The sequence below is a fragment of the Lynx canadensis genome, chromosome A1, assembly GCF_007474595.2.
Source record: "Lynx canadensis isolate LIC74 chromosome A1, mLynCan4.pri.v2, whole genome shotgun sequence".
NCBI lineage: Eukaryota > Metazoa > Chordata > Mammalia > Carnivora > Felidae > Lynx > Lynx canadensis.
In genome coordinates, this window is record NC_044303.2 from 8,638,443 (window position 1) to 8,662,719 (window position 24,277).

A 24,277-nucleotide genomic window follows, 5' to 3' on the forward strand; every position below is an offset into this window, starting at 1 on the left:
GACTGGAAAGTCATTCCAGGAAATAGGCTGAGGCAATTATAGGGATCACTTCCTTTGCTTTCTGCCTCAGGATCCCCGTACTTCATTGCCTAATGTTGGTGTCTTAAAAACCATTGTCCTGGGGCGCCTGGGTGGCGCAGCCGGTTAAGCGTCCGACTTCAGCCAGGTCACGATCTCGCGGTCCGTGAGTTCGAGCCCCGCGTCAGGCTCTGGGCTGATGGCTCAGAGCCTGGAGCCTGTTTCCGATTCTGTGTCTCCCTCTCTCTCTGCCCCCTCCCCCATTCATGCTCTGTCTCTCTCTGTCCCAAAAATAAATAAACGTTGAAAAAAAAAATTAAAAAAAAAAAAAAAAACCATTGTCCTATATATTTGGGCTGAGTTTTTTGGGTTTGTTTTAGATCAGAAGGTAAGTCTGATCCTTCTCACTCCATCTTGGCCGAAAGTAGTTACATTTTTGAATATCAAAATTTAGCAATTGCTACAGTACTATTAAACCATGATTTTTTTTCACCCTTGGAGAAAGAAGTTCAGATTTACCTTGCTACCTATACCTCTTATAAGTACTAAGAAATTTCCTGAAGATGAGAATATTTTTATGTCACTCTTTATTTTGTCTAGAAGAAGGGATTATAGTAACAAATTTTTATAGTTGGCTTTAGAAACCCTGATTATAACTTCTGGGGATTTTTGTTGTTGTTGTTCACTTATCCATCAATATAGAAAAGAATCCACTCCTTCCTTGGAATGGGAGATGGAAACCTCTCCTTTCTAGAGCATAGCAGGTCGGTACCCAGTTTAGTAATTCCTGCCCTCACCCGTGCTCAGGACTGGCTCGAAGGAAATGTCCTACCACCCTCCTGTCATTTGTTCTTCACCTTCCCCGCCCTTAGCCAACCTCAGGCCAGCAAGTGCCAGGACTAAATCGGAAAATACTGTGTTATGTGGCAGAATTTTCTGGAATAAATTTAGATCTGCTTCAGGAACATAGAGCCTATCCAAGACCACAAAGAACTGGGCAGATGTGCTACCTAGGGGGTCCCGCTGGTGCCAGTGTGCAGGAAACAGATTTCCTTTCTGCTAGGATGTTGGCCAAACTCATGAAGTGCTTTTCCCTAAGTCAGAAGGCTATCTATCTAAGTTGTGTCCTGTCCTTCTTATTTACAGGGATTGAGGCCATGGGCCTTCTCTGATGTTGTAAATACACAGATTCTAGTGCTCTTCTGTTTATCACGTCAGTTAAGCTTCCAGCTTTAAAATTAAACCAAGCTTTTCCATCCATTAGAATCCTCTAGATAGTGAGCGGATGGCTGCGGATGAATTTTTAATATTCTCTTTCCATTTTTAAGGGCTGCATTCTCCCCAGTGCTCTGCCTTTGCACGCAAGCGGCTTGCATTCACCTTTGTGAGAATAGAAGGTTACTGGCTTTTTCCCCTGAGCTGCCAGATGTCACCGGGATGATCACAGATTCTGTCCGGCCCTTAGGTGGCTGAAGAGAAATTGTGATTGGGACAACATTACGGTAACGGGAGAGTGTTCTGGATTTAGAATGTGCCCCAAACCTGTGAGATCTGTCAGAGATGCTGTGGAGTGGGCCAGTGGCTTGCTGAAGCGGTAGGAGGCCTGGACAAGGAGTCAGAAGCTTGAAATCCAGGCTGGGCCCCTGGACAATGGATTGCCTCATGTCACAGGTGGGGCCTCATTCCTTTGCCCTCCCCACTGGACTTTGCCTATGTCCCTCACAGAGTAGGTGCTCAGTAAAAGCTGTCAGACATTTTGGATCCCCACAAAACATATGACACGAAGTGTACATGTGAAATCGTCTCTGTCCGTAGGTCGTGGCAAGACACTGGTCTAGGTATTTCTGTTCACAGACTTCGTATGGAAGAGTGGCCTTGGGGATAAGGCTCACTAACAGTTGGGAAGTGTATAAGGGGCACTCCTTAAAAAACTGGTTATTGCTACTCTCTTTTCCACTTCATTTAAAGACTCCAAAACCATCAATAAGCCTCATTTGAAAGTCTTTATTCATTGATCAGCTTCCTAGTTCAATGGAGTGGAAATCGGAAGGCTATGGTAGGAGACAGATTTGGGGGGAAAGAGGCCGAACACACCTAAGAGGCTCCGCCTGACTGCGGAGAGAGGCCAGTGGCATATCTGCCTGCTTGGAAGCTCCGACCACCGTAGAAGCTATATATAAATACTGCAAGGAGTAGGGAAGGACGTGATAACAAAACCTTCCAGCACCTGGAGGTGTCCTCAGGGGACATGGCATGCCCCCCCTCCCCCATTTAAAGCATTTCTCCGGCTCCTCCAGACAAACACGGGTGTAAGAGGTCAGAAGTGAGGCACCTCAGCACACCTCCTGTCAGTGCCAAGCGTGTTCTCCATGAGCAACACGTGATCGCTGCCTTCTGGAAGTTTTCCCTCATGCTCCCTTACCCCCTTACTTCCTAAGCCGATTGGTATTTTAGCTCCATTACGTGCTGGCTTTTAGAAGAAGACAGTAGAAGCAAACAAAACCCTCAGTTGTTTTTTTTGTTTTTTTGCGAGACAGGTGATGCTGGCTGTGTGCAGTCATTTCATTTCGACATAAGCTCTCCGTCTCCAAGATGGTAGATGAGCCCGTGCGGCTGTCCTCACGCACGGTCCCGGGGACGGTGTGACACGTGGGTGGACGGGAAAGTAAGCGACAGAACAATACTTCAGGGAGCTAACTATCGACATACTTAACAGAAACTACAGCCCAAAAAACGATACTGGTTTTTGTTGGGTGCCAGATGGACAGCTGACCAAGAATCCCAAAGGAAGATTGGTTCCATAAGGTAGTTGGGCGTCTGAAAGCCGCAGATTTCACACTTGTGTGTTGATCCCAGGTGCTGATGTTCTTAGGGGAACCTCTGTCTGGGCTCAGAACATCAGTTTGGTGGTCCCATGAAACACTGGAGTGTTTTATAAAATCAACCAGCCACACGTGGGGCGCCTGGGTGGCTCAGTCAGCTGAACGTCCGACTTCGACTCAGGTCGTGATCTCACAGTTCGTGAGTTTGAGCCCCGCATCCGGCTCTGTGCTGACAGCTCAGAGTCTGGAGCCTGCTTTCGGATTCTGTGTCTCCCTCTCCCTCTGCCCCTCCCCTGCTCACTCTCTGTCTATCTCTCTCTCAAAAATAAATAAACACGAAAACAATTTTTTTCAATAAAATCACCGGCCACACCAATAAAATGGTAAACAGTCATCATGAAAAAAATCTACCCGGGGTCTTAGGCTGTGTCTTAGAGTTTAATTCAGGCAGCAGTAAAACCTCCCACGTGTTGTTAGTAATTCTTTTTCTTTTGTTATCAGTACTGAGAATGTTAGGATTAAGCACATATTAAGATTGATGTGCCTACAACAAGCAAGTGACTTTTCTGGATTATTCTGTACACCACTGTCATAAAGACAGTTTTAAGGGAGCATTAATTTCACGTTCTACTACTCCATTAAGCCATAATGGTCTAAGATATATGTGAGGTTGCATTGTGATCTCAGATGATTTCTTAAGGGGAAGATTTCATTAAAATTAGCGTGGTTACCGTTACATCAACAAACAATCAGAAGCATTTAGATCAGTTAACCGTCTCTTCCCCTTAAAAGATGAGGCCACTTGGGTGTTCAGTAGAGTAAGCCTGTTACCTGCTGTGTCTCAGTGTAGTGGGGACTGAGGAGACGACCGTTTTCTGATTTGTCTTCTGTGTTACTCCCTGATACTTTGGAGGGGAGGGGGGAGACAAAAGAACTTTTGAAATATTGAAGCTTATTCACGATTGTGTGCTCAGGGTCTGTGTCATGTTCTCTACCCGAGCAGAGGGAAGAATGTGCTCAGGGGACCCAGGCCCACTGTCCACCACCGCCATGCTGGTCGGCAGCTCACCCAGGAAGCATGGGGGTCCTGAGGAAGACACCCGCTTACCCTTGGGTCTAGACCATGATGCAGTGCCTGTCTCTGAGCCCTTCCCTGGAGCCTTGCCTTTACTCCCCGAAGCGTCAACCTAATAGTTATTGTCCTGAAAGCCTCCCCCACCCCGTTCCCAGCTCCAGGTGGAGTTTCTGGTTCCTTCTTCAGTGGCCTCCCCACACATAGTGTTTGCCTGGATCCAGGAGCGGGATCTCGGAGGGTTTGTGGGCCAGGGGAAGAAATGAGCACTTTTTTTATACCACAGTGGAGCACCACCGCAGAGAGGGGTCCATGCAGGTCAAGATCTGTTTTGTAGTCACAAAGATCATTCTGGCTGTTGTGCAGTCAGGTAAAAAAAAAAAAAAAGAAGAAGAAGAAGTAGAAGAAGCAGGGCTTTGCGTTAAAAGGTGACAGGTTCTGGTGGCTTGGACTGGACCTTTTGGCTCTGGAGGTGGCATGAGTGGTCACATGGGGGGGTATTTTGGGGAACATTGATGCCATAGGAATTTAAAGCCAGAAATCCCTGGAGCAGAGGTCATTGACCCTGCCACCAAAGACAGCAACCACAGTAAGGGAAAGAAGGGGCATGTAGGCATTGCTCCTGGATGCCCAATTAGAAGGTTGCCAGCTTATAACTCTGAGTTCAACCTAGATTGACTGATTTATTTCCCATGAGACATTTTCACAGAGTAACCCCTTGAAGAAAAAAAAAAAAGAAAAGAAAAAACCCTGCATCAGTCTCTCTAAGCAAACCTAGAAGAAATGCAGGGAGCTGGAAGGAATCCGGCAATGTTGTCTGTCATTCTTTTCCTGAGATGAAACTCTGCACTGAGAACCTCGTAAACAGAGCAAATGTTTTAAGTCCCCGTCCGGTTTTTTTTTTTTTTTTTTTTTTCCTTTCAGCGCCTGAAATGACAAACCGTGAGCGGTGCCCTCTCGGCCACTTGCCCTTAATGAAATCCTTCGGCACCGAAGAGCTGTTGTCACGCTGGGGGTGGATGTTCTTCCACAAGTGACTGTTTTTCCCCCGCAGGGTACCCCAAACAGAGGACAGCGGCTCCCCGAAATGGCTTTTCCCCCAAGCCGGACCTGCAGGTGCGCGAAGCCGAGCGGCAGCTGGTGCAGCGGCTGAAAGACAGGTGCCAGCAGCAGGCCAGGCAGCTGGTCCTGGTCCAGGCGGAGCTGCGGAGGGCCGTGTGCGGCTTCCAGGCCCTTGCCGTGTCTACCCAGTATTTCTCCAGAAAGGTGAGGCCACGTCTGGTGAATGTCCAGGGGCTTCTTGCTGGAGGGGAGGGCGGTAATGGTGATCGGTGTGTGTGTGTGTGTGTGTGTGTGTGTGTGTGTGGGTGGGTGTGTGTGTGTGTGTGTGGGTGGGTGTGTGTGTGTGTGTGTGGGTGGGTGTGTGTGTGGGTGGGTGGGTGGGTGGGTGGGTGGGTGGGTGTATGTGCGCGTTTAAGTTTGGGTCTGGGGTTAGAGATTTCGTTCGATTTTCAGAAGATCCTGCAGAGTCTCCAGCAGCAGCATCTAATGCTCTGGGAGCCAAGCTGATACTTTTTTTTTAGGTGTGAAAGAAATCAGTCTGGGAAGAGTGATTTAGTAACCTTGATTTCAAAAGGGAAAGCTATGTAAAAGAGATAGAAAATGACCTAAAGGAACATTTTGAAGGTGAGCGCTTTGAAGAGAATGGGAGATTGTTTGCATTTTAGGGATGAAATGGCCGAATTCTGAAATTTCTGCACATCTCAGATAAGAGGGAGGCAGGGCCACAGCGCTGTTCCACTTTGGCCGTTGACGGGAAATTCAGTGTGCCAGGCCTGGGGGCATCCGGCCAGTGGAGTCACGGCCAAGCCCAGTGTTCACAGAGCAGCATGGGGTGGAGGGCGTCCTCTCTGCTCCCTTGGCCTTCCTGAAAATGCAAAAAGGGGCCGGCTTCTTCTCAGCGCATAAGTTGTCCAGAGTCTCCTGGGGCCATCCAGGCACTGAGTCTGTTATTAGCCATCGTGTAGCTAAGCTTTCCCACCTCTCGGCATGGAACAGAGGTTAGAGGGAGCCTGGTATCTGTTTCAAAGCATTTGTGCTCCAGCAAGAAGTGGCCAAGCCACATTTGGGGGGGGGGGGGGGGGGATGAACATTCACCTTCAAGGTTCAAACATTGAGTCTGCATTTTAAGAACCCATATGGCATTTTTAGTTTCGTATATGGACCTTCTGGTACCTATAAATGGGAGGAAGTACAAATGCTATCTAAAAGCTCTCCAGGTAAGAAGATGAACTAACTAAATGCCTGGCCAATTTAAAGAAGAAAATCCAAAGAATGTGAAGTAGCCCCATGCCCACTGGTTTTGTTTGTCTTCTGCACGCAGAAGCGTGAAGGACTCCGGCTTTTGAGGATATCCTACACGACGTGCCCCTAGTGTACCAGTCTGAGCCGTCTTTTGTTGTTGGTGTTTCCTGCTTCCCTTAACGCTTTCAGCAGAAAGAGCCTATTACCAATTTGTTGGTGTAAGGAAAGACAAGAAAAACAGATGGCAGTTTTCTCAAGTTTCAGCCTCTTTGCCCACCAAAACGTTGACAAAGAATGACCCATTTGTATTTCATACCTTCCTTTCTGGTCTGCTGCTCTCGATGTCAACCGTGAACCGCTCAAGTAACTGTAGACCCGACCCTGTGAGAATTAAAATTACCTCCACAGTTTTGAGGTGCCAAAGAGGCCTGGCTTACTGTTGTTGTAAATACTGAGCAGTTTCCTTATTAGAGAAAGAGTGGCATGGGTTTTTGTCGTCGTTGTTGTTCTTCAGCTAGAGGTGTGTTTTCGCACTGACTGGCAAATCTTTAATAAAGAGAGGAACACAGAGTTATTCACCGAGGTTCTGATAACATTTACGTGGTTACTGCGCCCTTCTTGGATTACCCTTCCCATCCATCATCCGGTGTCATAACAAATCTTTTTGTTTGTTTGTTTGTTTCATTTTAACTCCACTGCAGTTAACATACAGTGTGATATTAGTTTCAGGTGTACAATGTAATGATTCACCTAGTCCATACATCACCAGATGCTCATCCCATAACAAATCCTTGATAAAGGTTTCCTATGGGTAGGCATGGCAACAGACGTTGATACGACATTTTGGTAATATGTGCTGTGTTTCCGATTTGGAACTCTTGGACCCCATTCATGGCACTGTGGCAGAGAAGGGAGTTAGTTCCTGTGCAGAAATTAAGGGTTGGTTCCCTGGAGTTATGTATTTCTGTGCCCTCAGCATATTCCCCGTTGGCCCATGGACCAAGAGTTTTATTTGTCTGCAGCACACACATGGCTCTTAAATCAGAGACCAAAAAGGTCTAGCAGGTGATTTGTAGGCACCTCCTTCAGACCTTCCTACTACTCGAGTTGCACTCGGCGTGACATTTCAGCAAGATGGATGACAGACATGAATTTCATTTTCTTTTCGGTAAATCACAACCAGCAGCTCCAGACAGGCCTCGCAAACGACCGTGGCATTTCACCTCCCACACATTGTGTGCTTTTCTGTCTTTCTGATCTCAGTTCTCTCTCCAGATAAACCCCAGAACTAAAAATGAGCATGTTTATTTTTTTTTTTTTTATTTTTTTTTTTATTTTTTTAACGTTTATTTATTTTTGGGACAGAGAGAGACAGAGCATGAACGGGGGAGGGGCAGAGAGAGAGGGAGACACAGAATCGGAAACAGGCTCCAGGCTCCGAGCCATCAGCCCAGAGCCTGACGCGGGGCTCGAACTCACGGACCGCGAGATCGTGACCTGGCTGAAGTCGGACGCTTAACCGACTGCGCCACCCAGGCGCCCCAAAAATGAGCATGTTTAAAAAAAAAAAAAAAAAAAGTCTGTAACTGAGCATAAGTGGCTTTCACACAGGCTACCGTGTGTCCTACGTGGTTAGGACGGTTGATTGGAGAGTTTGCCAGTAATAACCAGATTAGACCAGGAGGTGTGATGTGGGGTGGGGCACCTGGGGAAATAGAAGCACGGCCATCAGGTAGTCTCCAGTGATGGAGCCCTCTGTCACACGGTCTGGTGATCCTGAGATGCTCTGTGTCACTCTCGTGGGAGGCCAGCGCGTTGTTATGCGTGGGAATGTTCAGAGCAGATCGCGCCAGCTGGGAAGCGTGTGACCCCTAGAGCCAGCGTGAAAAGGCAGTATCTCTTTTCTTGTCTGGTTAGAAGACTCTACCGTGTATCTTGGAACTTTTGACACGTGTGGTTTCTACACTGGAGCATATCCACCTGCAAAGCATGGTGAGGGTACAGGGCCAGCAGGAGTCAGCCCCTCTTTGCCTCCATCTATGAACAAGACCTTGAGCAAGTAGCTGCCCCTCTCCGAGCCTTGTCACATCACCGCAAGGAGTAGCATCCTAGCCCTTGCTTGGTCTCCACTAGTCCCCTCTGACCAATCATCCTTGAGTCTTGGTTTTCTCAGTTTGTGGTTTTTTTTTTTTTATTTTTAAAAAAAAATTTTTTTTCGACGTTTTTTTTATTTATTTTTGGGACAGAGAGAGACAGAGCATGAACAGGGGAGGGGCAGAGAGAGAGGGAGACACAGAATCGGAAACAGGCCCCAGGCTCCGAGCCGTCAGCCCAGAGCCCGACGCGGGGCTCGAACTCCCGGGCCGCGAGATCGCGACCTGGCTGAAGTCGGCCGCTTCACCGACTGCGCCACCCAGGCGCCCCGGTTTTCTCAGTTTTAAATAGGGTTAATAATAGGGGCGCCTAGGTGACTCAGTCGGTTGAGCGTCCAGCTTCAGCTCGGGTCATGATCTCGCAGCTCATGAGTTCAAGCCCCGCGTCGGGCTCTGTACTGACGGCTCAGAGCCTGGAGGCTGCTTCAGATTCTGTGTCTCCCTCTCTCTGCCCCTTTCCCGCTCATGCTCTGTCTCTCAGAGATGAATAAACGTTAAAAGCAATTTTTAAATAGGATTAATAATAGTGCTTCACAAGGTTGTTGTGAGAAGGTAGTAAATTAGCGGGTTAAAGTACTTCAAACAATTACTGAAAAAAAACGTTCTTTTTTAAAAAAAAAATTTAACGTTTATTTATTTTTGAGAGAGACAGAGCACGAGGCGGGGAGGGGCAGAGAGAGAGAGGGGGACACAGAATCGGAAACAGGCCCCAGGCCCTGAGCTGCGAACACAGAGCCCCATGTGGGGCTCGATCTCGTGAACCGCGAGATCATGACCTGAGTAGAAGTTGGGCGCTTAACCAACTGAGCCACCTAGGTGCCCTGAAAAAAAAAAAAAAAAAAGAAAAAAAAAAAAGGGCCGTTCTTTTCGAGTACGAGTACGAGGAGAACTGACAAAGCCCTGCCCTCAAATATTTTACTCCCAAGCAGGGCGAACGTATGAATGGACGAGGCATACAGAGTTAAAAGACGGTGCAAACCACCCTTATTGCATTATGTATGCACATAAAGAGTGGTGTGGCCTGGGGTGTACTTTAAGGCTAGAAATAAGTTTCTAGGCTAGCTACTCAGCTGCTGCTCCACATTCTTCCCAGAATGCGCTGATGCTGTTGAGTATGCATTGGAAGTAAGTCTCAGCGTGTGGGAAGCCACCAGAAAAAAAGGAGTCAGAAGCCTAGATAGGAATCTTCCATTGCTGCCCCATGCTTTACAGCTCCTGGGAGAGCAGTTGGGAAAACCGTCAGCTGTGACAGCCTGAGCCCGGAGTACAGGGATTCCGAGATGCCACACCGAGGTGCTAACATCAGCCTCTCACTTGTGCTGGTTCCAAAGAGCTCCACCCCTGTGGCAAGGCATGGTCCTCACCACAGGACATAACAGACCTGCCGAAATCTGTGGTCCCAGGCCTCCGGGTGGTGTCGCAATGAGCGTGACTCTGAACTTTTCAGAGTCGAGTCGAGGGGCGCCTGGGCGGCGCAGTCGGTGAAGCGGCCGACTTCAGCCAGGTCGCGATCTCGCGGTCCGGGAGTCCGAGCCCCGCGTCGGGCTCCGGGCTGACGGCTCGGAGCCCGGAGCCGGTTTCCGATTCTGTGTCTCCCTCTCTCTCTGCCCCTCCCCCGTTCGTGCTCTGTCTCTCTCTGTCCCAAAAATGAATAAACGTGGAAAAAAAAAAAAAAAAAAAAATCTAGAGTCGAGTTGAATGATTTTTTATCTTCGTCTTGTTCTGGGGAATATTACTCTTTAGCAGCCCCTGGCGGCCAATCCGGGAAACAGTCCGGACATGGGTCCCGTATTAAGTAGCGTGCCTTGCTCTGTAGCAGCAAGTTTTACACAATTTATATCTGAGAGTGTATTTATTTTCATCTTATTTTTAGTAAGATTTATTACATTTGTTCAATATTTTTCATATTGATTTGTGTCATTTTTATCACTAGCTCTATGAATGTGATAGTACACGATGGTTTTTAATTTTTTTTAATGTTTTATTAAATAGATACAAAAGACTTGAAAATCACCACCAAACATTTCTCTACTATATAAGCCTGTTAAAAATTAATAATGCATCCGCCTCCTTTTTTCCTATATATATATATATGTATGTATATATATATATACACACACACATATACATATGTATATATGCGTATGTATGTATATGTATATGTATATATATGTGTGTGTGTGTGTATAATATATATTGCTTTCACTATTTGACCTTCTATCACACAAAAATTTTAAAAACAAACATGTAGAAAGTGTAACATCCAAACACCCATCATCTATATTTAATACTTATTAACATTTTGCTATATTTAATGAGGTTGTGGGGGATGATAATGGCGTTCGCGGGGTCCAGAGCCGATGGCCAAGAACGAATCCTTGAAGACCGTCTTTGGTGCAAAAAGGTGATTTCATTAAAGTGCGGGGATAGGACCCGTGGGCGGGAAGAGCTGCCCGGGACCAAGAGCAGAGACTGGTTATATACTATGGAGCTGGGGTAGGTCAAGTCCAGGGGAAGTTTCCGGTGAGATTTTCATACGCTAAAGAAGACACACTCGGGATCCTGGAGGCCTAGCTACTGTCAAGCTAAGGTGGTTTTTCCCTGTAGCAAAGCATTAGCATTAAAATGGTAGGGAGTTCCTGGAGAAACGTTGTGCTCTGCCTGACTCAAGTATTTGTCAATGGGCTGCAGGTTATAAGGAAATTTAATTTTATCTGCCATTTCCTTCTGCCTTTGTTTCCCACATCATATTCACTCTTCTATGTTTTTGTTGTTAGTTAAGGGTGCACATTTTTCAATATAGTTTATATATTGCAACTTCAACTTTTCAAGTCACTTACGTGAGTGAAAGATTTTTATCAACGCAGCCTCTCCCCATGAAGAAAATTAGACCCAAATCACACATCACAGTATTTGTAATGTGTGCCTTTGTTCTAATTTTCGTGATCAGTCTGGCCACAGGCTTATCAACTTTACTAACCTTTTCAAAGAAGTAACTTGTGTCTTCATTGATTTTCTCCATTGATTGTTTTCTATTTCATTGGTATTTACTCTTATCCTTATTATTTAGGTCCTTACAATTTTTTTTGTTTAATTGGATTTTTTGTTTTTTGAGGAGAAAGTTTTTATCATTGATTTTAACATTTTCTTCTTCCTGCTAGAAGCCATGTAGAGCTATAAATCCCCTTCAGGAATTGTATCAGCAAAACCCACAAATTTTGAGATGCTCTGTTTTAATTTTCATTCCATTAAAAACATTTCTGATTAAACAAAAAAAGAAAGTTTCTATAGAGGTTTCAAAAAAGTAAAAGGCAGAACTTTTCATAACAATATCATTCCTGCTTATTGACTATCTCTGATGTCCTAGGCACTTTAGATATATTTTATGTGTGTGTGTGTTGTGTGTGTGTGTGTGTATAGAATAGTATATGCCAGGGGCGCCTGGGTGGCGCAGTCGGTTAAGCGTCCGACTTCAGCCAGGTCACGATCTCGCGGTCCGTGAGTTCGAGCCCCGCGTCGGGCTCTGGGCTGATGGCTCGGAGCCTGGAGCCTGTTTCCGATTCTGTGTCTCCCTCTCTCTCTGCCCCTCCCCCGTTCATGCTCTGTCTCTCTCTGTCCCCCAAAAAATAAATAAACGTTAAAAAAAAAAAATTAAAAAAAAAAAGAATAGTATATGCCATATATATAATAGTATGTATAATATATTCTGTCTAAAACGTATATTATATGTAATATATTCTATATCAAATAGAGAATACATATAATTATATGTATAGTATATGCATTTATTTATAAATAGATATTCTTGTAAGCCTCACAACAACCTTACCTGGTATAGATACTATTTCCACATGACAGTTGAAGAAACTGAGCCTAGGGAGATTGTATAGCCCTTCTAAATACAGCATAATTAGAGACGGATGGAGCCATGATACAAAAACAGGTTAGTCCACACTCAACACCCATGTTTTTCCACAAGATGATGCGCCACCTCTCCCTCTGCCCTCTAACCTTCAAGGTACTTTAATGTAGTTAAGGAGAAAAAATACAGAATTGGATAAAACAAAAAGTAAAACAATTGTCAAAAAGTTAACACGTGTACAGATGTTAACAGAAAACCGTCTACGGTAATATTTAACCGGTTGCCATAAAAAAGTGGTATGTGCTCAGGTGAAAGCCCAGTTCTTTGAATGGGAAGGGAGTGGTCTGAGACTTGGAGGAGCCACACTGGACAGAGGCGGGATTCTGGATGAGTAAAGGGGAAGGAAGAACATACGCACCCGTGGGAAGGGGACGCTCGAAGTCTGTTGTCTGCCAAGCGGCGTCCTCTTGCCTCTCTTTAAGCTCTTGGTATATTAAGGATTTGTGGATAGAGACCTGGGCACCTGGTAGTTGTTTCTAAAAGTACAACGATCCCTCTGTAACAGATCGGAGCCTCCTCACAGTGAGGACGACCCAGATTCAACTTCTTGCGTCAGAGCGCTTGGCTTTGTTGTTTGGTCAGAGTAGGGTGTGTGCTAAAGGAGAGGAGAGAGAAAAGACAGAGGTCGAATCGCTCTGTAAAGTAAATGCTTTCTTGATCTAGCCACTTATTGCACGCAGATTTTAAGCTCAGGGATTCATCAGGATAACCGTCTGCCCTAGAGCTCCAAAAGCAGTAGAGAAGCCATCGTGTCCACCAGCCCGGGGATTTTGTATTTCAGAGACTTTTCCTTCGAGTGGAGCTCTCAGAGCAGGAATTACACCTGATCGAAACAGAAAACAGCAAGCTTCGTTGCTCCTTAAATCCTAAAGAAATGGCCATTTAAATAGTGTTTGGTGCCCTCCCTCCCCACCTTGTAAACAACGCCTGTGACTATCATCTCTTCCCTTAATTTTGCCTTGAATAACTAAGGGCTTAGAGAAAATGTGAGCTCTTCTGACAGTTCTGCCTCTAATCTAGTGGGAAATGTTGGTGATGTAGTGAGTTGAGAGCAGTGATTGCTGTTCTGAAAGAAAGTTATGTCACGAAAGTAAATGTGGTCACAGTACCTTGCTGGGACTACAGCGAGTGTTTGCTTTTTCTCTTAGGGCTCTAGCCTAAGACAGTTTTAGCATAACCCCCAAATACCAAAATATTCCCAATATCAAGAGGTAGAAATCCCCCCTTACCCCCAACCATGCCAAGCAGCTCTTTGAAGTAATAAGAACCCGGGGGCCTAGGGTGTCAGTAATGGACAGCATTGAGGTATGTAGAAAATAAAACTTAAAACTGCAAAGCCTTCTCAACTTTTCTGGAAGATCCCCAGTACTGGTTCCTGATAAGAGCCATCTTCACTGATGATAATATAACTTTCACAATAAAAGACTAGGAAGAGATATTGAACGAAGGTAGAAATCGCCCCCATTCAACTCACCTCTCTTAACACTTTGTCACAAATAGCTTCTGTTTTAAAATTAGATGATACCGGGGCCCCTGGGTGGCGTAGTCGGTTAAGCGTCCTACTTCAGCCAGGTCACGATCTTGCGGTCCGTGAGTTCGAGCCCCGCGTCAGGCTCTGGGCTGATGGCTCGGAGCCTGGAGCCTGTTTCCGATTCTGTGTCTCCCTCTCTCTCTGCCCCTCCCCCGTTCATGCTCTGTCTCTCTCTCTGTCCCAAAAATAAAATAAAACGTTGAAAAAAAAAATTTTTAAATAAAATTAGATGATACCTCTTTTGAATACAGATGGATGCCAAGGAAGAAGAAAGAGGAGTTTCATTTGCTGCTTTTGAAAGGAAGCCCTCAGGCTTGCCGCAGACCCTGGTTGGCGGCCAGTTAAAAGCTTTTTAGTAAAAGCGCTTGCTTCTATAATATGTTAAGATGCAGAACTTAGTGCAATTTTCCTCCAGGCCAGGGAGGCAGCCAGCATAGTGAAGACCATGCGACTCGTCCTATTTAGACCCACACCCTCTCGACTCGTCCTATTTAGACCCACGCCTTCTGACAGATAAGGAAGTGTCTGTTTCAGAGTCACTGGAAGTTGATTTTAAAATAAATGAATTGCTGCAAACTCCCCTCCAAGTAAAAGGGAGTCGAAGCAATGATAACTTTAAAGAAGCAGTGGGGAGATGGGAGGTATGGCTGCCTCCGCACCAGCCCCTCTTTCCTCTGAGAGACGAGTTTGTTCATTTTCCCAGACCTTGGCTTTTCTAGCAAATGGGGACATTGATGGTGCCACTTCGGAGACAAGACTGGCGTGAAGGGGCTCTCGTGCTCCGGGGTCTGGGATTTCATTGAGTCCCTCTAACTCTGTGAGGCATAATTTGAATACCAGAACATCCTCAGCCCTTCCTCGGGTGATGGGTGACGCGCTTTAAGTGTACCTGCTAGGCGACAATCACAGTCTAGAAAACAGGAGGTGTTTTGTTTATGTTTTATGTTTTCGTGTTTAATGTATTTTTTATTTCGTTTAAATCCGAGTTAGTTAACATATGGCGTAATAATGGTTTCAGGAGTAGACTTTAGTGATTCATCACTTGCATATAACACCCAGTGCTCATCCCCACAGGTGCCCTCCTTAATGCCCATCACCCATGTACCCCATCCCCCCCAACCAACCCCCTGCAAGCGGCCCTCAGTTTGTTCTCTGTATTTAAGAGTCTCTTATGGGGGCATCTGAGTGGCTTAGTTGGTTAAGCATCCGACTTCAGCTCGAGTCATGATCTCACGGTTTGTGGGTTCGAGCCCTGCGTCCGGCTTTGTGCTGACGGCTCAGAGCCTGGAGCCTGCTTCGGATTCTGTGCCTCGCTCTCTCTCTGCCCTTCCGCTGCTCATGCTCTGTCTCTCTCTCTCTCTCTCTCTCTCTCTCTCTCTCTCAAAAATAAACAAACATTAAGAGTCTCTTATGGTTTCCCTCCCTGGTGGTTTTTGTCTCTGTTTTTGTCTTATTTTTCCTTCCCTTCCCCTATGTTCATCTGTTGTGTTTCTCAGATTCTGCATATGAGTGAAAATCTATATCTCTCTTTCTCTGACTGTTTTGCTTATCGTAATGCACTCGAGTTCCATCCACGTTGTTGCAAATGGCACGACTTCATTCTTTCTGATGGCTGAGGAATATTCCATTGTATGTGTATACCAGTCTTCCTTATCTATTCGTCAGTCGGTGGACATTTGAGCTTCTTCCATAGTTTGGCTGTTGCTGATAGCGCCGCTGTAAACATTGGGGTGCACGTGCCCCTTCAAATCCGCCTTCTCTTTGGGAAAATCATTTTTAAGTAAGCAGCTTCTATGGAACATTTGAGGCATGAGCGAATGTCTCAGGATATCCCTGTCTCCCGTAGCTTCTCAGGGACAGGGTCAGCACAGAGAGACGGAGAGAGAAAGCTGCTTAATGAGGCTGAGCCCTCGCCTCGCCCCCCTTTTGGCATCTGCTTCCTGAAAGGGGGCGAGTGCCATGATGGGTCGTTTTGCGCCTTTCCACCTGGGTCTCTCCCACGAGAGAGGGAGAGCACGGACTTGAATAAGACGTTTGTTTCCTGGAGTGAGTTATGCTGAGAGCCTCCCTCCACGACTCCCACCCTGCCTCCTTCTCAACACACGTACAGTCTGAATTATGTCTGCTCCCAGGGGCACGTCACTGTCCATCCTAACCGTTCCACTGAACACAACACCTGCTTGTTAACTGGAGCATTTCAAAACTAAGGCTCACACCCTGACTTCCCATTCCTGAGGCGACACACTTGTTCCAACCACGATGTGCAGGGTGCCGTGTGGCACTGAGGGTCTTCCTCCAGCCGGGGTCACCGGGGCCCTTCGGAGAGGACGGATGCTTGCGAAGTGGCCTCCGACAGCAATAAGATTTCATCGGGCAGAGGTGGAGAGGTCCTGTGCTGCGGGAGGCACAGCCTTGGGAAAGGACAAGACGGTTCTGTGGAAAGGGGTGAGTCTCCTTTGCCTAGAGCTTGGAGTGTGGGACTGATGATGACCGCCATGAGGAGGAAGGGTTTGGGGACTCTCTTTGAGGCCGTCGGGAGGCCCTGGGAGTCCTGGACAGGGTACTGAAGCGTTTGAAGCTGCACTTTAGGAAGATCATTATGGTAGCAGCATAAGGGATGGACGGTAGAAAGAAAATTCCAGGCAGAGAAAACCATTAGGAGGCTCAGCTGGTGTAACTAATAATCCAGGCAAGAGGTGAGAAGGGCCAGAAGAAGGACCAGAAGTCTGGGTGGGAAGGAGAGGGGAGGTAGAGGACCGAGGACCAAGGTGGTGAGCCAATTCCAAGGTGGGGGCTCGTGAGGCTTTAACTAGGACCAGATGCTCCAGAGGATGAGTGACAACCCCCACCTCCCCAGCCCTGATAACACAAACAAGAATCACAGAACTGTGACGTGTTAAGTGGTAACAACTTCAGACGCATGTGTGTGTGGGGCTCAGACACGTTTAAAGGGGCCAGAGGTTGTCTTTTCATGTGTCTTTGGAACTGCACACTTTGTGTATCAGTGAACCCTTAGGATCCAGGTCCATTGGACCTGTAGGGATGGGCATTTCCCCCCAAAAAGTATACTTTGCAGACTACCATCACCTGTCCCTTTGAAATTGAGAAGAACTTGTCCAGAACTCCATCCCACATTTCGGGAACATCCTAGGTCTCTCCCACAATCTCAGGAATTTCAGGTCGGGGGAGCTTCTGTTTTTATAGTTACCTGTGGCTCTGAATCTCTGCTTCTCCTAAATCAACTCAGTTTATGGGTTACTACCATTCCGCCTGTGCTGATGCTGTTCCCTGCAGCGTCCCTCCACACCCAGCATAGCCCTCGCCTCACCCCCTTGGTTGATTTTCAGGATTCTGCTTTCTGATGCTGGGGTCTTCCTTAGGGAGGGAAACATGGGTTTCGATGTCCAGAGAGAAAAAGGAAGCGCTAGAAAACGTGGGAGCCATTTATACGGAAGTGACATAGGGGATGAGAGAGGCAGGAGACTGTGTACAGAGGGGCAAAGAAGACAGCTGCTGTGGGACCAGAGGAAAAGGAGAGAAAGGAAAGAGAAGACGTGGTGGGAAAACAGGAGAATCCCCTCACAGAAGCCAAATGAGGGAGGAATTACTGAAAGGGGAGAGTGATTTATAACAGCAGGTGCCAGCCTGAGGGTGATAGTGATACAGAATGAGTTTGGCCGTTTCAGAGAAGAGTCTGGACACAGGTCGTCCTGGTTTCTCAAGGATCCAACGGTGTAGCGGTCGGACGTGTTTCTTCATTCCACCCAGGAACCTGGCACTTTCCCCTGTGAGAAGTGGCAATGGTGACATCTACAGGACATTGTCCGGAAGTGAAACTCTGTGCCTGGAGAAGAGGGCGCGTGCCCCACACTACGTTACATTCCAGACGATGTCTCAAAAAGCAAATACTGCTCTCCTCCCGTGGTTCTAACACGTGAACTACAGGCCTGCCCATTCCACAAACTTGAGACTAGGTTTGAACTTAAAAGCACACAGCAGCTGTTATTTTTCATTTGATTCCTGCCAATCCGATCGCTAAGACAGCAAGAAAAGGATTCATGTTATACACCGCAAGCAGTTTGCCTATAATTCATGAAAGCAATTACGCATCTCAGAAACCTAAGAGTCACACACTCTGTATCTGTCATTCAGTACCCAGAGAGAGAGAAAGCCCATCACTTCCGCTCTACCAGGAACAGAAAGAGGAACATTTAAAACTCAAAAGCATTGAGACTTTATCGGGTAACAATGTTCTCTTGAAAACAAAGACTTACCCTAAGTACTGTGCTAACAAAATAGATGGGGGGTGATGTAACTGCTCAGGTTTTCCTTCAGTCGCATCTCCCTAATTTTTGGTTGAGTTTAAAAGAAACACAGATCTAAATACACCAATTAAAAGACAGAGATAGGGTGCCTGGGTGGCTCGGTAGGTTAAGCGTCTGACTTCAGCTCAGGTCACGATCTTGCAGTTGACCGAGTTCAAGCCCCATGTCGGGCTCGGTGCTGACAGCTCAGAGCCTGGAGCTTGCTTCAGATTCTGTGTCTCCCTCTCTCTGCCCCTTTGCTACTCACACTCTCTCTCTCTCTGTCTCTGTCTCTCTCAGAAATAAATAAACATTTTTTTAAAAGAAAGATAGTAAAAAAATGATGTTTTAAAACTTAACTATATGTTGTCCACAAGAAACCCAATTTCTTTTTTTTTTCTTTTTTTTTTTGTTTTTGTTTGTAATTTAATGGCAGGGAGCTAAGATAGGGGTGCCCTGTGCCGTCTGTCTCTGCTTTTCCAGTGGTGAGGGGACCCCCTGTAAGAGTGTAGAGGTGGGTGGGTCATGGAGTGCAGAGTTGGGGTTGTGGGGGGGAGCTGGTGAGGCAGAAGGACTTTCAGGGGGCCCAAGCCACAGGGGACTGCTGGGCAGCATGGAGGGCCCTTCCGGTGTGTGACCAGGCATGACAGGTGTCCCTGAGACCAGTGTGGAAGCACTTGACCCCCCCTCCCAGTTCTGAGGAGCTTGCACAGAGTCGGCAGGAGTGTGGGATGGTCACTGGCCCGCCGAGGCCCCACCCCCTCACAAGAAACCCAGTTTAAATATAAAGACCCAGATTAGGGGCGCCTGGGTGGCGCAGTCGGTTAAGCGTCCGACTTCAGCCAGGTCACGATCTTGCGGTCCGTGAGTTCGAGCCCCGCGTCGGGCTCTGGGCTGATGGCTCGGAGCCTGGAGCCTGTTTCCGATTCTGTGTCTCCCTCTCTCTCTGCCCCTCCCCCGTTCATGCTCTGTCTCTCTCTGTCCCAAAAATAAATAAACGTTGAAAAAAAAAAAAAAAATTTAAAAAGACCCAGATTAAAAGTAAAGTAAAGATATACCGCGCTAACCCTAATCAAGAGAAATAAAGAAGAGCTGTATTAATTTGAGACAGATACTCCAGAACAAGGAAGTTTCTTGGAGATAGGAACGCTACATAATGATAAAGAGGTCAGTTCTCCAAAGACGTGTAAACCATTAAAGTAGTCGTTGGCATTTTAGGCTGACTCTGTTTGGGTCCAGTGACTTTTACATTCAGGTAATGCTCAGCTGTTGCAGTCCTGAGAACCTTGTTGCTTTAATCTCAGAAATCTCCTAAAAAGCCTCCGGGATTTGGGGGGGGGGGGGGGGGGGCGGGGAGGAAGAATTATAAACATCTCATGTGCCCGGGGCGCTGCTGTGCCCCTTATAATTTTTACGTGCATTGTTTCATTTAATTCTCACATTAACCTTTCGATGCAGGTGTTTCGATGCCCATCTTATAGATAACTCAGGTTGCTTGGATCACATAATATTTTGTGTATCATTTCATGTATGAAATATTTAAGGAGCACCCGATAAGTCTCAAAATCATAGAGTGGCTATGACACAGGGTGTTCCCTTAAGAAAATCCCAGTCAGGGGCGCCTGGGTGGCTCAGTCGGTTAAGCGTCCGACTTCGGCTCAGGTCACGATCTCGCGGTCCGTGGGTTCGAGCCCCGCGTCAGGCTCTGGGCTGATGGCTCAGAGCCTGGAGCCTGTTTCCGATTCTGTGTCTCCCTCTCTCTCTGCCCCTCCCCCGTTCATGCTCTGTCTCTCTCTGTCTCAAAAATAAATAAACGTTAAAAAAATTTAAAAAAAAAAAAAAAAAAAAAAAAAAAAAGAAAATCCCAGTCAGATATCCCGTGTCACCTCATTTCATCCTCTTAGCATTGCAGGAAGACAGGCAGGAGAGCTCAGGAGAGCATTCCCACTTTCTGGATAAAGAAACAGAGGAAGAGAAGTTGTTTCTGGGCTTAGGGTCTGATGGCTGGTAAGCACTAGAATTAAGACTTCGTGCAGGTCTCCCGCCTCCAATCCCATTGCACCTTGCACTGTTTTAACCATGATATTTTATTGACAAAGACGTGAAATTGATTTACGGTGGTCAGAATGACACAGAGGGGAGTCTTATCTGTCAGCATCATAGCAGGAGGACATTTATAGGGGGACATTTATTGCGGCCCCTGCCTCTGACCAGGGCTGCGCGGACAGTGACAATTGTCCAGAATACCACTGGAGTATTAACACATAAGCTTTTCTCAGGCAGCGGTGAGAGCGTTTCTGCCTTGATTTTCCTTATCCCTGTATGATGAGCACTGCCAATGGAACAAAATCTCAGCGTAAAACAGCATCCTGATTTCATGCTGAGATGAATCGATGGAGAACAGTGGTCCGTGGCTGCAGTGATAAGGTACGCTTCATTCAGCGATCCAGCACTATGAGTGAAGGAACACTAGTACCTTCCCGGTGTCTTACTGCCCTAAATTAAGTAACGAGGTTGGCCAGAGGGTCAGTGCTATGCTTCACCCCTGGAGACAAATACCCATCCATTGGAAGACTGTCCACCATGCCCAAGGCAAGCCATGAAACAGATTCAGATGGCTGTTAAGTGAAAACCACAAGATGCTCTATTTCCTCCCTCACAAAAGGAAAGGCCTGAGCAATTTTTCAGACCTGAGATATTCAGAATTTTTTCTTCTTTGTATGGTCAGAGTTTTTTTCTTCTTCAGGTCTTTATTTCTACTTTTGACAATGAGCAACCCTTTAGAATGACCCAGTGCAGAACCTAAGCAGGGGATCCAGAAGATTCAAAACTGAATTCTGCTTCTGGATGAGATGGAGAAAACAGACCCCGCCCCCTCTCTCCCACTGACGCAGCTATAGGAGCTGAGCGGAATGCACGAAGCTATTTGAGGACCCTGAAAAGCAAGACGTAGCAGGCAGGTTGGAACGAAGACCAGAATTCGACGTATCACAGAACTGGTGGTGGGTTGCCAAGCTCTTCCCTCCAGTGCTCCCTGGCCTACCCTCAGTGCAGACCTGGAAGGAGACCTGGACATGAGCCCAGAAAGTTCCATGAGAAGTGAGATACGGAACTCCTTGCGCTCAGAGAGGGATAAGTAAATCTTTTTTTTTTTAACTTCATTTTCTCCTACCCCCAGCCTGTACGTGGCTTGTGGTCTCACCTGCAGCAATGGTGGTGACAGAAGCCTGCCACAGCCAGACCCCGAGGGAGGGGAGTTTTCCTCTCTGCTTGGAGGAGTTGTATTCCAAGAGGGTGAGGCAAACCAGGATCGCTTTTCTGCCCTGGGTGTCTGTCGTTTAGCCACAGATAAGAGCGCAGGGTGAGAGGTGCACAGCAGAGTGGGATAACCAAGGTCCCAGCTCTCTGGCCACGGGATGAAAAGGGGGAGCCCCAGGGAACTGAAGGAATGGCAGGGGTTGGGAAGAGGTAGGGACTTGGGAAAGAAAATGACCCTTTAACATTGGTTTATAAACCTGGGCTCAGCCCTCAGCTGCGTTTGTGAGTGTCACCTTAAAGGCAGACATCGACTCTGAGAAATGCACTCAGGATAAGCCACTACCTAAGTGCCCGACTGGCCATTGTTGGTGTACACATGGGGCAGATCCTCACAGCACTTCAAAGTCTTTGCAAACTAAACTGACGCTAGAAGCATGGCCCATAGAAGGCCAGATGGGACGAGTAGCCCGGACTTTATTTGTCCAGTTGCCTGCCGACGAGTCTCCCTAGGGTCCAAACAGGACCCAGAGTCCTACGTTATAATACCCAAAGTCCCCAGGACACCATCAAAGATTAGCATAAAAGAAACCAGGAAAATGTCAACATGTCTGAGAAAAGTCAACAAATAGGCAGTAAAGTCAGGATGACACATATATTGGATTTAATTGGCAGACATTAAATTCAACCATTTCTAAAATGCTCCAAGAAATAAAGCCAAGTACTCATAAAATTAACGGAAAGATAGGCAGTCTTATCAAAGAAATAGGAGATGGAAAGAAGAATTAAATGGAAACTTTAGAACTTAAAAATAGAAGAACCAAGATAAGAAACTCAGTAAAGAGAGAAAACAGAGGAAAGACTCAGTGAAATTGAAGATAGATCAATAGAAATTACCCAATCTGAACAAGAGAAAGAAAATAGATTCAAAACAAAACAAAAGAACAGACTTGGGGGCCTGTGAGACAATATTAAAAGGCCTAATATTTCCATCACAGGAATCCCAGAAGACGAGGAGATAGTGTGTGCAGAAGAAAGTATTTGAAGAAATAATGGCCCCAAACTTCCCAAATCGGTGAAAGACATAAACCTACAGATTCTAGAAGCTCAGTGAACTTCAAACAGAATAAGCCCAAAGAAATCCGTGCCCATACATACCATAATCAAATTGCTGAAAACTAGAGATAAAGAAAAAAATAATGAAAGCACTCAGAGGAAAATTTCACATTACCTGTAAGGGACAATTCAGATGTCTGCATATTTGCCATCATAAACCATGGAGGCTGCAAGACAGTGGAACATTTTCAAAGTACGGGAAGAAACAACCATCAACTTAGGATTTTATAGCCAGTGAGATGATCCTTTAGAAATAAAGGTGAAAGAAAATCTCAGATGAAGGAAAACCAAAAGAATCCTTTGCAGACCTGGTCTAAGAGAACGGTTAAAGGAAGTTCTCCAGACAGATGAGAGATGACACCCATCCAAATTCCAGAAGGAATTAGAGTAACAGGAATGAGGGGCAACATAAATAATAAATATCTGGGTGTATAATGGACCATACTTTTCCTAGTGAGTGCCTCAAAATACAGCAAAAGCTGGAAGCCAAAATTATAATGTTGTCTAACGGGGTTTTCAGCATATGGAGATGTGGTTCACAAGATTACTACACAGAGGACATTGGGCAGAAGTTTCTATGTGGCAGTATGATTTCTTCATTCCACTCATAGTAGTAAAAAACTGCTTTTAGTTAGTCTGTGAGAAGTTAAATTTGTGTATTGTAGTTCCCAAATCAACAACTGAAAAATTATGCAAGGAGATGTGGCCAAAAATGCAATAAAAAAATTAATAAAGGGGCAACTGGGTGGCTCAGTCAGTTGAGCGTCTGACTTGGGCTCAGGTCATGATCTCACAGTTCGTGGGTTCGAGCCCTGCATCGGGCTCTGTGCTGACAGCTCAGAGCCTGGAGCCTGCTTCGGATTCTGTGTCTCCCTCTCTCTCTGCCCCTCCCCCTGCTCGCACTCTCTCTCTCAAAATGAAGAAAGACATTAAAAAAATTTTTTAATTAAAATGGAGCACTAAAAAATGTTCAAAAAACCCTAAAGAAGGCAGGAAGGCAGAGAAAGGAGAACTAAAACAGAAGGAACAAACAGAAACAATACTCCACTCAACAATAGCAAAATACACATTCTTTTCAAGTGGACAAAAATGGAACATTTGCCAAGATAGACCATATTCTGGATCATAAAATGAACAGATTAAAAATAATTGGAATGATACAAAGTATGTTGTCTGACCTTGATGCAATTAGACAAAAATCAGTGTGAGAAAGATAACAGAATTTTAAAACATTTGGAAATTAACATACTTCTGAATAGTCCATAGATCAAAGAGAAGTCTCAAGGGAAATTAGAAAGTATTTTAAATTGAAGGAAAATAACACAACATTCAGAAATTTGTGGAACATGGCTAACATAGTGCTTAGAGTGATATTTGTAGCATTAAGTTCTCAGAAGAGAAGAAAGGTCTCAAATCAGTAATCTAAGCTTCCACCTGAAGACTGAATGAAAACAATGTATACTTATAGCATATAGCATAATTATCGCACATGAACATACTTCAAGCAAATGAAATAATAAAGGTAGGAAGAGAAATCAATGAAATTAAAAATAGAAAAATTAAGAGAGAATCAGTGAAACCCCAAACTGATTCCTTGAAACAGTCAATAAAATGGATAAACCTATTGTAAGGTAGAAGAAAAGAAAAAGAAAAGAAAGAAAAGAAAAGAAAAGAAAAGAAAAGAAAAGAAAAGAAAGAAAGAAAGAAAGAAAGAAAGAAAAAGCAAGAAATAGGGAGGGATGAGGGAGGGAGGAGAAACAGAGAAAAAAGAGAAGAAGAA

At 45.8% G+C, this 24,277-nt stretch overlaps 1 protein-coding gene across 4 annotated transcripts in view; it reads left to right on the forward strand.

Annotated features, from left to right (window-relative positions):
• The window catches only part of MTUS2 (microtubule associated scaffold protein 2), a 570,271-nt gene that overhangs the window by 429,036 nt on the left and 116,958 nt on the right, over window positions 1-24,277 (forward strand). For all 4 annotated transcript variants that reach the window (XM_030308514.1, XM_030308551.1, XM_032593161.1 and 1 more), the window contains one exon: window positions 4,967-5,178. In XM_030308514.1, the coding sequence (XP_030164374.1) occupies window positions 4,967-5,178 (212 nt within the window). The remainder of the gene's footprint in view (window positions 1-4,966; window positions 5,179-24,277) is intronic.